This window comes from Passer domesticus, chromosome 2, assembly GCF_036417665.1.
Source record: "Passer domesticus isolate bPasDom1 chromosome 2, bPasDom1.hap1, whole genome shotgun sequence".
Lineage (NCBI taxonomy): Eukaryota > Metazoa > Chordata > Aves > Passeriformes > Passeridae > Passer > Passer domesticus.
This window is the reverse complement of record NC_087475.1, coordinates 60718914-60734951: the sequence shown is the minus strand read 5'-3', so window position 1 is coordinate 60734951 and position 16038 is coordinate 60718914. Positions and strand designations below refer to the sequence as shown.

Below are 16038 nucleotides of genomic sequence, written 5' to 3'. Positions count from 1 at the left end.
AGTGATGTGGCAACAAGAGGACCTTTGTCTGTAAAGACTGCCATTTCTCCTCTCTCTAGGACCTGACTTACACCAAATAAAGTGTCTTTCAATAGGAAAGAAAAGACAGAAAAACTATGAGGAATAGACCTGCCTTTCACCAAATGATTATATGGGAATTAGGGATGGTGAACCCAGCAGGAACCTGTAACAGTACTTGAAAAAAAGAAAACAGAAAGGTAAAATACTGCATCAGGACTGCCTGTCAAGTAAAGGCAGGTCTGTGCCAGCTAGGCAGGGGGAAATATAGGCATGTTCATGCTGAGGAATTGCCAGCTCAGTCTCTCTGGGCTCAGATTCTGTACACTGTGCTCTCTTGGTTGGTGTAGACAGCTCTTAAATCCGTTTTTGTCCTGCTCATGAATTCTCCCTGGGGTGACTGCCACATCCATAACACAAAGGGCAGGTCAGGACCTTGCCATAACTCAGCTTGTCTTGGTTTTCATGTAACAACAATGAAGCTCTCACATGAAACAGAAGCCTTTGTAATATCACGTTATTTGTTCACCAGGATATTTGAACTATTGTGGTTCTACATGTCAGTTTTGCAGCATCTCACAGGAGAACGATGTGCACACCATCCCTTTGAAAACATACAGGGGCTCTTGGAATTCACTTCTCTACATACTTTCAGCAATGGCTTTGATCTGTTATGCACAAAAATAAGGAGTGCTGATTTTCAAGGGGATTTGTAATACTTTTTTTTTTCAGAGCAGAATGAGGTCACCAAAAAGATTCATCAAACATAGGAGCTACTCTCAAACAATGTGCTTCTTGTTTGTCAGACTCAAGAGGGTGAAAATTGCTGCTTTAAAAGAAATACATGGACAATGTGAGAGGGCAAGGTCTTGATCTTACACATCACCACTCTGCAGTTGGTGGGATAATGTGAAAAACAGATCACGAAAATAAGGAACTGTTCCTTAATTTCATTATTTAGCAATTCTTTCCTATGTTTTCGTGTCAGTGAGAAATTGCAAGTAGTTCCCTTAAACAGCTCATAAACAGAAACAGAGAACAATACTTGGAGTCTTCTGTTGAAAATTGCAAATTGCCTTTGATCTGTCTTATGTCATTGTGAGCCAAGAGCCATTTGTGACTAACAGGTGACTGATGATGTTTCTTTCTTGTAGTACGACATTGTTGGACATTCAGGAGATGGTTTCAACATCGCCTTGGTTGGGAGTGACAAAGTTCCCAAGAACAATAAGCAAAGATTAGAAATTCTTAAGGTAAAAGTGATGCTGGTAAATAAGGGTGTTATGACTGCAAAGATAAATTTGTAGGCAGGTCACAGAATACAAAACATGAGGATAGTAAAATAAAGACAAGAAAGCAAAAATCTGTGTATTTCCTTAAATTTAAACAGGACCTTACAGAGACATGGCAGAAAACAAATTGGGCCAAAATAGTAGAAACCAAACTTTGGGTACGCCTTATTCTGGACTTCTACGCCCTAAATGTGTCATTTTGACTTCCTGTCAAAGGATAGGGGAAGTTCCAAAGATTATACGGTGATATAGATAGCTCTGCCCAAATCACGTGATATTATTAGTGCACTCATTCAAAGTGACTCATTCAAAAATGTAGAGGGGTCCCAGGTCAGTGATTTAGCGTGGTACTTTCAAAAAGTAATGCATCACAGTAGCATTGGGAAAATGTGTCAGTGCTAAGTTGGAAACATGTTAAATCATAATGGCAAAACGAGTGTATTCACCAAACTTTTTCTAAAGTAGGATGAAGAAAAAATGTAGGATTTACCTGGTTGGCTTGATAGGCTAGAAGCATGTATCTGAGCTTCCTTCAAAAACTTTTTTTAAAATAGCTCGTTTGATTAGAAGAACCTGATTTAGTAACTTCTAAAATTCCTGGCCTTCTACATAGATAACAGCTTCATTGATGAATATGGTGTATTTATTTTGTAACAGCTCAAACAAAATCTTTTATAATTTTTAAATGTGACTGCCACTGTCAGGAATCAGATATTTGATAATAACTAAGACACTACTAGGATTTGGAAGTCCATTGCAAATTATGAACATGCAGGAGCTGTTCACAGCATTGGGAACCTGTTTTCTTCTTAAAATACATAGGAATGTATCTATTCAAACTGCAGCTGACCAAAGTACTTTACCTTCCCTAAGGCCCAGTCTAATTAGGTCCCTGTGTGGGTTTTGATTGTTTGACCAACTGTGTTTTTAAGAAGTGCTGCCTGTCTTAAAATATGACATATTATGTACAAAAAGCTGCATATTTTCTATCTGGAGCACTCTCTGCATTTCTGATGGATCCCCTAACGCAGCAGTACTGAATATTTACTCCCTCCTGTGCTAGCTGAAATGAATGCTTGTTCCTAAAGTCATCTTACATGTTTCCACGTGGTTATGCTGTGCACACAGACCATGCATGCCCACGCTCAGTTCTGCATGAGTGGAGACCATACCTTGGAAGGGACAGAGCACGCCATTCGGGAAATCGCCAAGGAGGAGGCTGACGAGTATTTTGTCATCGTCTTAAGCGACGCAAATCTGGAGCGTTACGGAATTCCACCATCGAGGTTTGCACAGGTCTTGACCACCAACACTCAAGTCAATGCTTTCGCCATATTTATAGGATCCTTGGGAGACCAGGCAGATAGGTAAGTGTTTGGTTTATGCCTAGTAGTGTTTGCTTTCCTTCAGCATAAATCTAAACTATGCTTTTATTGCAGTGAGTTGCCCATGCTGTTGTTCTGTGCCGAGGTTTTGGTCATGGTATCATAAAATCATAGAATGATTTGGGTTGGAAGGGACCTTTAAATATCATCTATTCCAACCCTCAAGCTATGAGCAGAGATGTCTTTCACAACTTCTCTGGATGACCTGTGCCACTGCGTCATCACTCTCATTGTAAACATTTCTTCCATATCTCCACTCTAAATCTACCCACTTCCAGTTTAAAACTGCTACACCTTATCCTGTCATTACAGGCCCCAGTAAAAACTCTCACTATGTCCTTATGAGCCCCCTTTATTTATTGAAAGGCCTTAATAAGGTTTCCCTGGACTTTCCAGGATGAACAACCCCAACTCTCTCAGCCTGTCTTCGTAGCAGAGGTGCTCCATCCTGCTGACCATTTTTGTGGCCCTCCTCTGGACCCACTCCCAGAGGTCCATGTCTTTCCTGTGTTTATGACCACAGGGCTGTACAAGGCACTCCAGGTGGGGTCTCACCAGAGTGGGGTAGAGGGGCAGAATCACTTCACTCAACTTCCTGGCTGTGCTGCTTTTGATGAAAGAAAGCCAGGGTACAACTGGCTTTCTGGGCTGCAAGTTTTCATGCATCTTTTTTTACTATTTTCATTATTAATGGACTGGCAAGAAGCTGTAGCTCCTGAATTGTGTCAGGGTGGAGACTGGCTTGTGGATGCTGCAGACATCCCTTGTAGCCAGCAAGTTCAGAGCATCCTGTGCATCCAAAGGGAGCAGCTGATGCCATCCTCCTACTGCTGGATGTGCACTATACCCTTATGTAGTGTCACCATGCAATTATAATAGTGCCTTTGGTATTGCCCAGTATATGGTTCCAGTATGTGTAGGCCTGAGAAAAGAGATTAAAACAAAAGATGCTGGACTTAATTTGTCTTCCAAATAGCCAAAGGTTTGACTCAAATGCACCCCTTGTGTTAGAGACATAAATTCTTTGGAGTTTCTGAGACAATATGATTGGGTTTAGTTCTACTACATAATTTCACTTTAAAATGTTTGGGCACAAGGAGAAAAAAAAAGAAATCCTGTCCCTGGTGTTCTTTCATGTTCCACATCCACTGAGGACCAGTACCTACAGCAAAAAGCTGGTATAGCCACAAATATCAACAGTGTCTTTTCTGTTTGAGTCTTCAACTAGAGGAGAATGAGATAAATCTGAAAGGGAGCTGGCCTTCAGTAGATAATTTTAAGCAGTAAAGGGTTGAAAGATACAACTGCACAGACACCATGAGATGTGGCTGCAGGTCTGTACATCACAGAGTGTTAATCATCAAAACAGAATCAATTCTGAAAGATTATAATTACAGAAAGGCTCTTTACTTTTAATAGGAATTTTAAAAATAAAATAAATAATCTTTGACCATGTCCTGCTGTGTAAGAGATCTTATAATGGCCTAGTTCACTGGGTATGGAGAATGCATACAGTGCTGTCACTGAAATGCATTTCTATGTATGTGGAAGTGCAGAATTAGACAAACCCTTCCTGTAACTGCTGTGGGGGAAGGAGAAGGGAATTCTCTGTTGCATTTTTTTTTAAACTAATATTAAAAGTGACAGTTTGCTCACTTGGATGAATAGTATAGAACAAAATCTCCTGTAAAAAGCAGAAAAATAAATCCCAAGCCTGCTAACTGGACATGAGGGAGCTGGGATTTGTAACATGCATGTAGTTTGACTTTTAAGGGTGGGTTAAGCTGTGGATAAAAATGTCAGGTTACTATTGGCAGAATACATTTCTGTGTAATCTGCAGCGATGTCAAAGAAGAACTACAAAGAGCACAGTTAGAATCACTGGACTTGTTGAACTGAAAGAGCTCATGGGTTCATGATAGTCAATTTAGGATAAGAATCTTCATTTCCAGTGTAAATCTGTAGCTGTCCTCAGCTATCACCTCATGGGATCACTGGTACCTTGATCAAAGTGGAGTTCTGGCATGTCAGGGTGTGGATAGAAATCTCTGGAGACACTTGTTTGTGTTGCTGAAAGGAACTCTGTGCCCTACCTGCTCTCAGTGTTTCTCCCTTTGTTGCTTTCCCAAACCTTTAATTGCACGGTGACAGCAATGTGAGGAATCCTGTCTTGTGGTATGGAAAATAATTTGAGGTGTTAATTGTGCTTTGTCCCTCATTCTGCTTCTTAGGCTGCAGAGGACACTGCCAGCAGGTCGGTCTTTCATTGCCATGGATACCAAAGAGATCCCTCAGATTTTGCAGCAGATCTTCACATCTACCCTGTTGTCAAGTGCCTAAGCATCACTGATGTCACCAGGTGTGAACTCAAAGGGGAAACCCACTCCTGCTGGAGGTGCAAACCCTAAAGCTGAGGATAAACACAATTATTAATAAAATACATACCCTTCTTTAATCAGCCAAGCAACCATAATCTACGTGACGGCCAGGCTGTAAATTTTCCCCCAGAGTCTCTCAAGCGACTCAGCACATTCAAAGGGCAGAGGATGGCATCCACATCAGGGCAGAGGATGGCAACACAATGAATGCTTTTCCAGAGGGACAAACAAACAAAGGACAGTCTGTGATCATTCTTCTGCCTGCCTTGTTGCCAGCACTATGGAATCATGTCACCCTGTTTCATTAAACACAGTTCACTGGCATTTAGTAATCCTGTGCAAGGCAGATCCAGGAAATCTGTGTCAGTGTTTTGTGTGCATATGTTTGAATGGGTGGTTAACTCCATCTCTGATTTAAACAGGACTGCTCTTGCCAGGCAGGAAATCCTTCCTTCTTCTCCTGTTGCTTTCTTGTCTTGATGGCATCAGGGCTTCACCCCGATGCTGGGAACAATGGAGCAGTTGGGAAACACTGACCACCACACGTAAACATTCATTATCTGATCAGGCACAGTGCTCCGAGTTGTCAGACCTAGAGAAAGTGGCTGTTAAGAAGTAAAAGAAAAAAAAGAAAATTGGTTCAGTTCTGCCTATGAAAAGTAACGGGAAGGGGTCAAAACACTCTTAAGAACCCAAGAGGCAGCATTTCCAAGAAGGAAACTTTGCATGACTCCTTTGCACAGCTGATGATGCTGCACCCACTGCACTGTTACACAGAATCCCTGAGATGGCCTCAGCACATGGGGGTGACTCTTCAGTCAGAAGACAAAAAGGTTACTAGTGTTTTGCTAGAGCACATTCACAGTCTGTTTTTCTTGGGGCATTTGAAGGTTAAACTGGAGGAGAGATTTAGGCATGAAAAAATAAATTATTTTTTTATAAAAGAAGAGGGGAAAGTATTTTAGCAAGATATCTGTGTTAGAATGTATTTAATATCCAAGTTAGTTGTAAAGACTTAATTTATGATTCAATCAGTTGGTGTTTGGCTTGTTCCATGAGGTGATAATTCCTCTTTATGTATTAAAGAAGACCTATTTTGTAGTTCTTTGGGAACAGTGGAATACTCGATGAATTGAATGTATGATTTCAGGAAGCTGGTGTGGGGGATGCACATCATACCTGATACTAATTACAGAGTAACTGAATAACAGAACATTCAGGAAGAATGCTTATAAAAATCCGGAGGAGGAATTGCAATTATTTAAATTTTTCTCTTAGTCCTGCAGTTGATCAAGCTGCACCTTGAGCAGTATCTTTAGAAGGGAAGAGGCAAATTAATTTGGTCTCATTAGATACAACCATCGGTGTTTTAAAGGATCCAGATTATGGTGGTCATTCTCTAGTCCATCAGTCCTGCAGCAAAAATCTTTACCAGACCATCAAAAATGTCCCCTGTTTAGGATGAGTTTTGAAGCCTGGTCAGCTTTCAAACTCTTTATGCCAAGAGGGGACGGAAGACATTTTTCAAAGTCTTGTTGGCATTGTTATGATAACTATATATGTGAAAACAAAGAGATTGAAGATGCAGTTCCTGTTTGGAGTTGGGAGGAGAAGGTTGAAAAAGTTATCCCTGGCTGGGACAAATGCACATGGATGCACATATACACAGATGCTGCTACTAAGGGGAAGTGTGCTTCAAAATAAAAATATCTTGGTTCTGTAAACATATGATGAGATACTAACTGCAATAAAGTATTGAAATGTTGATAAGACTCTTACTAAATGTGTGTTTGCATGGAAATTCCTTTAGCACATTTGCCTTTATCCAGCAGTCCTGAAAAAAAATCTTTTTCTTGTAGTTAATTAGCAGATGCACTGGATGCTTTCTACATTACTTGTGTGGATAAACCTTCTCACCTCAGATTTAAATGCAGTAAAATACTGTTATCTTTTTCATTAAAAAAATAGTGCTATTTAAAGTAAAACTATGATAAATACAGTTTTTAATCTTGTGTTTGATTATACCTCTAAATTATACTTCATGTATAGGTATCCTTTACAGTTACCTTTCATTACAGTTACAGCATTACAGTTACCTTTCTGTAGTGTTTGGATTTATCTTTGTTTCAGGAGATGTCTGTTGAGTTTTCTCTTGTTCCTTGGGCCCGTAGGATACAGCCATGTCCAGGGCCAGGCATGGCCATGGGGGTGGGTGGAAGTTCTAAACCTGCCCTCTTTCAGTATCAGGCCATTTCCCCTTGTCCTGTTGCTACATGCCCTTGTAAAAAGTCTCTCTCCAGCTCTCCTGAGCCCCCTTAGGTACTGGAAGGTGCTGTAAGGTGTCCCTGGAGCCTTTTCTTTTCCAGGCTGAGCATCTCCAGTTCTCTCAGGCTGTCTCCATAGCAGAGGTGCTCCAGCCCCCTGGCCATCTTTATGTCCATCCTCTGGACTCACTCCCACAGTCTGTGTCCCTACTGTGCTGGGGCCAGAGCTGGATGCAGCACTGCAGGTGGGCTCTGTCACAAGTTGAGGGGAAGAGGCACTGCAGAAGATTTTGAGAGAAAGGGAGAAGAAATGAGTGAAACTTTTTTTATATTTTCAGTTCAGAAGGAAAGAGTTTGGGTTTTGGCTTTAATAGCATTTCATTGCAGAGCATATTTGACCTGACAGTGTCTCTCTAAATCATAAAAATTCAGGGCAAAATTTTCCCCAGGCTGTACATCTCTCACCTGCTTTTAATGCCCATCGCTACCCCAGGGAAATCAAAGCAGCAACTGTGCTTTTCCCTGTCTCACCAGGACTAGAAGTGTTATTTCACTGCTCAAAAATTCAGCAAACACTCCTCTTTCACGTTCCTGGAATTTGCAGAGCTGCCTAATATGCATTTATTTTTAATTAGTGGAATGCTTAAGAGTAATGTGGCTTTGTCTGCCTAACAGCAGCACCAGTGGCTGCTCTCACTGCAGTGCAGGCATCAGCTTTTTGTGTCACTCATCCCCTCTGAAAGTGTGTTAAGGGATTTTTCATCTCTTCTCACAGTTTAATAAGGCACTTTTGCACTCACCAGTTTTTATGGACAGGCCCTGTTTCGGCAAATGAATGGAGCTGCCAGTTGGAGCAGGGCCTGACCTATCACTAATGCTTTAATAGCATTAGTCACATCAGCAGTAGTTATTTTAATTACCTCTTGTAATGCAGATTTTGGTCTATTTCTGTTTCTATATGTAATGTGTTCATGCCCACTAGCCAGCTAGTTACACTACACAGTCATTTTTGGGATTATTATTTAATTTTGGTGCAAAAATTAGAAAAAAAAAAAAAAAAGAAAACCAGTAAGTCCAGCCAGATGGGATTTCAATCAGAGCAAATGCAGGTGATGTCTCACTCAGGCATGTCAGATTGTTTACAACAATTTGTAGCAAACAAATTCCCCTACAGAAAAACAGCTTGCAAACTGTTCAGCTGAAGGATTTCCTCTTCTAGGAGACAGGCTTTACACCACCAAAATAAACAGTAACAAATTGCCTAATTCAGAAGTGGTTTTGTTTTTGAGATTGCTGTGTCAATGTGAACAGCATTGTCATTGAATAAAATGTTTCAAAGTCAACTGCATTTTCTGGGAAATAAGTGTATGTGGGAAGGTTGCAGAAGAGATTCAGCAATTCTTCAGGATGAAAGTGATGGTGAGTTTTTTCAAAGACAAGGACAAAATTATAAAAATTTAATAACTTCATTTGCATGACCATCTATTCTCCACCTTTTGACAGGACAATTAAACATACGAAAATAAAAATCTATTTTTAAAAACTAGATAATTTACATTACTCATAACATCCTTAGGCTGAACATCTGGCATGACTGCATGCAGAAAAATTCTGTGTATCAGAACACAGATCTACTACTACACTTGCAGTGTGATCCTAGTCAAGAAAAACCTCATTGCAGTAAATACGTTGAGACTAGGAAATATAAAAAAAAAAAAAATCTCAGATGTTGACCCTGTTTTTTTCACGCATCACATACAGTTTTTGTTTGGACAGGCTGAGCTGTGCAAATCCAGGTAGAGCTGGAAACTAGACCCTGACTCCAGTTGTCTGAGGCTATGGATTCCTACAAGCCAGGTGTAATCTGGCACCAGCGTTTTCTCACTTCCAAAAGAAACACAGAGAGAGCAAGCAGGGGAAAAAAGGACAAATTCCTCATCTTCAACCTGCTCAGCTTTCTGAGCTGGCTTGACTTGAGCAGCAAAGCAGGTGTGATGAGGATGGAGGTGAGGAGAGCAGATGAAGTAGCCAGAAAGATCCACCAGGCACAGCCTCAGCAGCGGAATCACCCCCGCGAGGCCAGGGGAGGCACACCGGGCTCCCAGAGCAGCAGTGAGGTGTGCCATGCCCTGGCCAAGCCCTGCTGGGGGCACCAAGCAGCACAAAGCCACCCTGGCTGAGGATGGGCAGGCTCAGAGATGGAGCTCAGCTGCCAAGGTCGGCACCACATCGGAGCCATGAGCCTTCAGTTCTCGTGCTTAAGGCTCCTCATCAGCAACAGGCATCAAATAAACTTCCAGGCATGTGCTCAGAACAAATTGAGGCTTGTTAACCTCATGGAACAGTGGCATGGGGACTAGAATACAACATCTATGTTCCCTGCATACAAATTGCAGGAGCTTGCTTTCTTTTAAATATGTACAAGTTCATTCTAGCACAAGCCAAAATATACTGGTCCCTGGAACCTCTTACTGAGGGTGGAAATATTCACTCAGCACCTATAAACTAAACACATCTCAGAAATATGAAAGGAAAAAAGTTCTTTTTATATCAAGACTTGATACAAAGCCCATTCTTAGCAACAGCCTTTTCAGTAGAAATCATTAAATGAATATTTTATATAAGCTTCTCTGGCCAGGCTGAGTAAGATGACAATATTATATGCAGACTGTGGTCTGGAAAAAGTCCACAAATAACATTCATGGTTAGGAAAATGTGTTATACTGCAGGGTGATATGAGGAATGGTGTCCCACATAGTTTTGCTGTCGTCATGGCTAAATCATGCTCTGTGCCATCTGCACCAACATCTGCATTTCAGCTTGGTTCAACATCTGCAAAGTCACCTACTTTGGTTTCCAAATTTATAATTATGAATAAGTGTGAGGTTTTTAAAGAAATGCAATTTGTTAGAAGCAAGGATGCTCCCCTTGAGTGTTGCATTCACCAGCAGAAAGTATGATAGAATTTTGATGCACCAAAATGACCATATTTTTTTTTCCATCGGAATTATCTGAAACTGCTCTGCAGGTGTCCTGCTGTTTCCAGCTCCCTTGGGATTCCTCAGGAGAGTAACAGGGAACACTGAAACTCTGTCCTCCTCTGCTGAGGATATACTGAGGGCTGAGTACCTCACTGCATCCCTTTAGAAAGAAGTTTTGGTCACATAGGATGTGACCAAAACAGCAAAACCAGAGTAGTGATACAGCTGCCGTAATCCTCCTCACTCCTCAGTTTTCTGGCACAGCCCACTTTCAGGGTGGCACAGTTCCAGAGAGCAAGACAGATACGAGAAGAAAAGGGACCTCCCACTCACCAATACATTTGCAATTAAGACCCTGGAGGAGAACAATATTTATGTTTAAGCACAGATTTCACAGGACAAGGACTGAGCAATGGACAAGGGCAGGCACAGACTGGCAAGCAAGCCCCTAGTGAGGAGATGCTCTAAACTGGCTGCCAGCTTGGTATCTGAGGGCAGCAATCGTGTTAGGAAGAGCAAACAATGGAGCCTGCGCTCTCCCATGGCCACACTGACCTGCAACACACGGATCTGCCACACTGCAGCTGCTCCCATGTCATCACTGACCTCCTCTGCTGTCATCTTCTTGGCTGAAGAGGACAGAGATTGCTTTCTGCTCCTGCTGTGATTTCAAAAAATGTGCTGCAAAGGTTGTAGCCGAGCACTGAATAGGCACAGACTGATGGAGCAGTGAAGTGGGGGCAGTCACTGAAAATGCCACTGAAAAAAATTTCTAAGTTGTTTTATTCTCCCTCATTCTTACATTTTTAAGTTCCCTCAATCACCATTGCACTCAAGAAGGTCTCCATGCCCACTAAACAGCAGATTTGCCCTTGTGTTATAATGCATTTAGGACCTCAAAACTCTCCTCTCCTTTAGCACCAGCTCAGAAAAAGAATATCATCATCCCCTCAAATCACTCCTCTGTCTGCTGCAAACAGTACTATAAGCTCAAGGAGCCTGTGGGCTCTGGTCTTTTGCAGGCAGGATAGGTTGGAAGCAGAAGGTCTTAAAATACACAGGATCTGGATTAACACAGCAGGAGCCCCACAGCCCAACACTCAGGAGCCAGGCCCTGAACTGCAGCATCCATACCCAAACATGGGCCAGCATTAATGCTGCTTGTGCACTGGGTGCAGAAAATATGAATTGTTTTATTAAAGATTTAATTAAGTGGTTTTAGAGCTCAGAAGACATTAAGGAGTTCATAATGCAATGAAAACATGTCCTTTCTCCTCTGCTTTTTAATTCATCAACTGTGAGATCTTATCCACATGCATATCACAGATAAATCATTTAGTTAGAACCAAATAGTGACAAAGGCCAAAACATCATTTAAAATTAGCATCTTAGTATTAATCCCATACTTGGAATCACAAAATATAAGTAAAACATTTCTATAAATGTATCTGAATGATTTACAAAGCAGCTGAAAGATCCTGGTGTTTTGGTCAAAAGCAGCTCACAGCCAATTAGCCTTTATCTTTTTTAAATCATCCTTTGTGTTTAGTGCAGCTCCTAAGGGGGGTCTCAGGATTGACAGGCGGATGCACAGTCACTTAACACAAGTTACATCTCGCCCACTGGCACCTGCAAGTCCTCTCCACCAGACCCTGCACTCCCTTCCCAGCCTCATCCAGATGGTTTGGCTGAAAGATTGCACGAGTGGTTCGCTGAAGCAAGATACTATAACGTACAGTCAGCATCTGCAGCAGGTGTCTGCACTGACACCTAAGCACGACCCTTGCAGAGCTGTCACATGAGCCTTTTGAGGTCTTGTTTGCACCCTGCACATGGCACACCTGCCCCAAAATCCGTTACACAAATCAGAGCCAGCACATGGGGGCTTGAAACGCTTCCTACTTCTCGAGCACTGGTGCGCGCTCTTGTTAGTGTGCACTAACACTAAACACTAAAAAAAGGAAGCAGTAGTGAGTCTCTGCAAAAAGAAAAAGTGAAAAGATCCTTCCTTTCACCGCCACCAGCAAAAATGAAGAGGGAAACCAGGAGAGAAGTTATTTTTCTAAAATAAATGAGAGCAGAAATAGATGCGAGGGGCTGGCTAGAAAGAGGCAGGAAACAAGTCAAAGCCAAGCTGACACAAACAAAAGCAAACAGCCAAGAACAAGTGTGCCCAGGCACAGACTGAGGCAGAGGAGACCTTAAAAAGAGCTCTTTTCTATTCTCTGTTCCTCTCGAGTGCTGTAGACAGCGGCTCTGAGTAGGTGTCAGACTCCAGACTTGGTGTCTCCTCATCCCACCCAGCAGCTCCTCCCAGGCACCCTTTGGAGGCCCAGGCTTGGCAGGGCAGCATCTCCATGGGCTTGGAGCTGAGACCTGCTCAGTACATGCTTCAGAAAACAAACACACCTCTTCAGAAGGCCTGGGGCCTCCTGTCTGTCAGCTCACAGCCTGCAAAGCCCAGCCTAACTCGAGGTAATGGGAGGCAGCAAACCAAAAGGGCACTGAGCTCTTTCCGTGCCGTGGAGGGATCTGAAAGCAGCATTATTTAACTGAGCTGGCTGCTCCTAACAAAAGGCACGTTGTTCCTCTGGATGACTTCTTCTAGGAAAAGCATGTGTGTGAATGTGGGAAACAGACTGGCAAGGCAATGAAGGTCAAAGTCTAGTCAATTTTTCCTCAAAACAGGATTTCAACACTTTGTGGCTTTAAAAAACCCTGACCAACCCCCTTGGAATCGCTCTGGTTTCACACTCTGTCCAAAACTAGGTAAGCATCATTTGTTCAGTCCTTAATTTTTTTATTTTTTTTTCCAGAGTTTCAGGTGGGTCTGGACCCAAACCATAAGGGACCAGTCTCCAGGCCTGAATCTCCAGTTCCTCCAGGCTGCAATACTCACTGCTGCTGACTTTCCACCACATCCCTAATGAATGATGTGGCCACTAATGTTCTCCTTCACTGCCTCAGGGTGACAGCTCCCATCCTACACCATTCCTTCCCATTTCTTGTCTCCTGCTTCAGCAGGATCACTGCAGGTGGGAAGAATTTGCTGGTTTTAACCTTATTGATGATTGATTAATATTTTCATGTGGGTGCTAATCAGCCAGCCTTGTCCACACCAAGGAGGATGTGCCAGTGTGCTCCCAAGCCCCTGTAAGGCAGGTACACATCCTACAGGAAAGGGTGGTGGAAAATGGAACAGGCAGAGGCTTTCTCAGCATTAAAGTATTATGGTACAGGATTACATTAAGTCATGACAGGAATTAAGATTCTTGCAACAAACCCATGATTAAAACAGTTTTAATTTAACAAGGGCTAATGCATACAAATATTTAAGTATTTGAGTATCCCTTTCTAGTAACTAAAACTCCCAAGTATCCATCAGTCGTGGAGCCTTGGTTAACACTGAAAAATGCCAAGATGAAGCAAACTCCTCAGGGAGTCACAGACAGAAATTCTATGCGTAGGCATAAAAGTAACTTGTTCCATTACAGATGGGGTTTGAACATTACTTTTGCAGTTCAGATGCTGTGGTGTTTGTGAAGACACAGCTGGTAGTCTGGTTTAACTCTTTTTCTGAAAAACTAATTATTTTATTAATATTTATTTGATCTCTTGATGATTGCTGCAAAGCATGCCAAGAGTTTTGCAATGATCATTTGCTTATGGAAAAAACTTAAAGGCATGAGACATTCTATGAATCACATTAACCCTTGCCCAGCCAGAGGCAATGGTACATGTTTGTTCCAGGTTTGACACAATGTAATTGCAACAAGGTGCTCTAGCAAAAGTCCAGCTCCATCTTGCAGGCCCACCTGAAGGTAACTCTCTTCATTTAGGCTGATGGGCTGTGTTAATTTATGCTATTTGTATCTCACGTATTTTTTTTAAATTAACAAGAACAGAGCAATCAGAGGATTTGGGGTGTTCTCTTCCCTCTCCTAGTGGGCATGGCAAACGTTGGCTCCCAGGCTCAGGGACCACCACGCTCCAAAGGGCAGCACCATGAAAGATCTCTGGTGGGATGTAAGAGGGCCAGCTCCAGCCCCCAGCATGCAGATACACAAGAGGAGCCTAAAGGCACAGACAAGTAAGAAGCTCAGTGAAATGGCTAATCCATCATCATCCAAGCTCCTGCTGGCTGTTCAGCAGGGTGCCAGTACACGCTGACCATTTCTGCCTGGACTTAGAACCCACAGACAGTGGTCAATTCATTTTTATGTAATACTCCTTCTTTTTACCACAACACTGTTGGGAAACACTTACAATGAAAAAAATTCTCTATGGCTTCTCCAAATGCAAGGGCAGAGTTTGGCATCAAACCCCCAAGAGATTCAATTTGTAAGCAGACACCTCATTGTGCTCCTGTGGTCACGTCTGGGTTTTGTGAGTTTTGTCCCTGAAAAGCACAACCTCCTTTGTCCAAACAACTGGAAGAAGGAGGAGCATAATAAAAATAGCTGAAAGACCCCCTGCCTTGGAGGTAAGTCCATCCTCCTCTGGGTGCAGACCACCAGCTGCTGCCCCTTGGCTGTCCAGTGCCACGCCAAGTGGGGCAGCTCACCCTTCCCTTGTCTTTGGGAACACCAACGCGACGCAGATCCTGCCAGGCAGTTCCTTCTGCAGGGCACAGGGCCAGGGGAGGCTGGTTGTTGGCACAGGGCAGCCCCTGAGCCCACTTCCCCAAGGCCAGCCTTCCACATCCGTGTTTCTAGTATTTCCTAAGCCTCAGGAGTCCAGGAAATCCCAATCACTAACCAATCTCTCATTATCTTAAAACCAAAAATCCTGTTAATGGCTTTACCTCATACTCTGCAGCTCTGGAAACTTGCCCAGCTCCTTCTTGTGTTACTTACTTCAGCTGATGATCTTGGCAGGTTTTTCCTCCAGATCTTGGCTACTGTTCCTTGGTGAAACTGTGCCTAACCCTCTTGTTTTGTGGTTGTCTGTCCTCAGGCTTGACTCCACAGGACATTCATTCCTGCAGCCGTTCACAGACTAAAAGCTGAGCAGGCTAATTAATCAGGGCATGGAGGCTCCCAGGCACCTACAATCAATTAACCACTTCACCATGTGTTCATTAGTTAAGAAAATGTTTCCATGCATACACATGTGATAAAATCACTGTGAGTGATTAAACCTGCTTTCCATAGCCTAATTTAAAACCTAAGCTTTAATGCAGTGGTTCTCCCATGGAAAGGCTGAAAGGTGCAGCCCTTGCTCCTGTGACTCCTTTAATGCAGTTTAATAAAGTTCCCATTTACAAGCATCTCTTGTGCCATTATCTGGCATGAAGTACATGAGACAAAACCCTTCAGAGCCAGCACCTTTATTAAAAACATTGTTAGGGTTTCATTTGGGGCTCTTTTGAAGGTCAGTGGGATTTAATGACCTTCCTTGCTTTCAACACTGAAAGCTGAGCAGGGGCTGTGCAAAGCTGAGGCCCAGCCACGGACAACCGGTGGAAGAAAATAGCTCCAAGTTTCAAGACGAGACACCATCCATCCAGAAATCAGACAGGGGTGTAGGATGGGGCCTAAATTCCCCCAAGACATGCATTTGCACCAGACAAAACGTAATGGGCTCCTACAGCTGTCTTGTGTGTTTGGGCTCAGTTCAACCATCTCTTATTAGGTGACACTTTTGGGGAACAGCATCCAGTCAAAGTACCCCGTGATTCCTCCTTGGGGTGTATCCATGGAGAGTTTCAGCCAGGTTCA

The 16038-nt window shown here is 42.8% G+C and overlaps 1 protein-coding gene and 1 long non-coding RNA gene across 4 annotated transcripts in view; one reads left to right on the top strand and one right to left on the bottom strand.

The window, feature by feature from the left end:
- VWA8 (von Willebrand factor A domain containing 8) overlaps positions 1-7075 on the top strand; it is a 183371-nt gene extending 176296 nt beyond the window's left edge. For all 3 annotated transcript variants that reach the window (XM_064408684.1, XM_064408685.1, XM_064408686.1), the window contains 3 exons: positions 1173-1271; positions 2439-2677; positions 4927-7075. In XM_064408684.1, the coding sequence (XP_064264754.1) occupies positions 1173-1271; positions 2439-2677; positions 4927-5035 (447 nt within the window). In that variant the 3' untranslated portion in view covers positions 5036-7075. The remainder of the gene's footprint in view (positions 1-1172; positions 1272-2438; positions 2678-4926) is intronic.
- Positions 4200-15354, bottom strand: LOC135293971 (uncharacterized). Its single transcript, XR_010356082.1, has 3 exons — positions 15175-15354; positions 7170-7615; positions 4200-5678 (listed from the first exon to the last, which is right to left on the bottom strand). It is a non-coding gene; the product is annotated as an uncharacterized LOC135293971 (long non-coding RNA).
- Between the last annotated feature and the right edge of the window lie 684 nt (positions 15355-16038).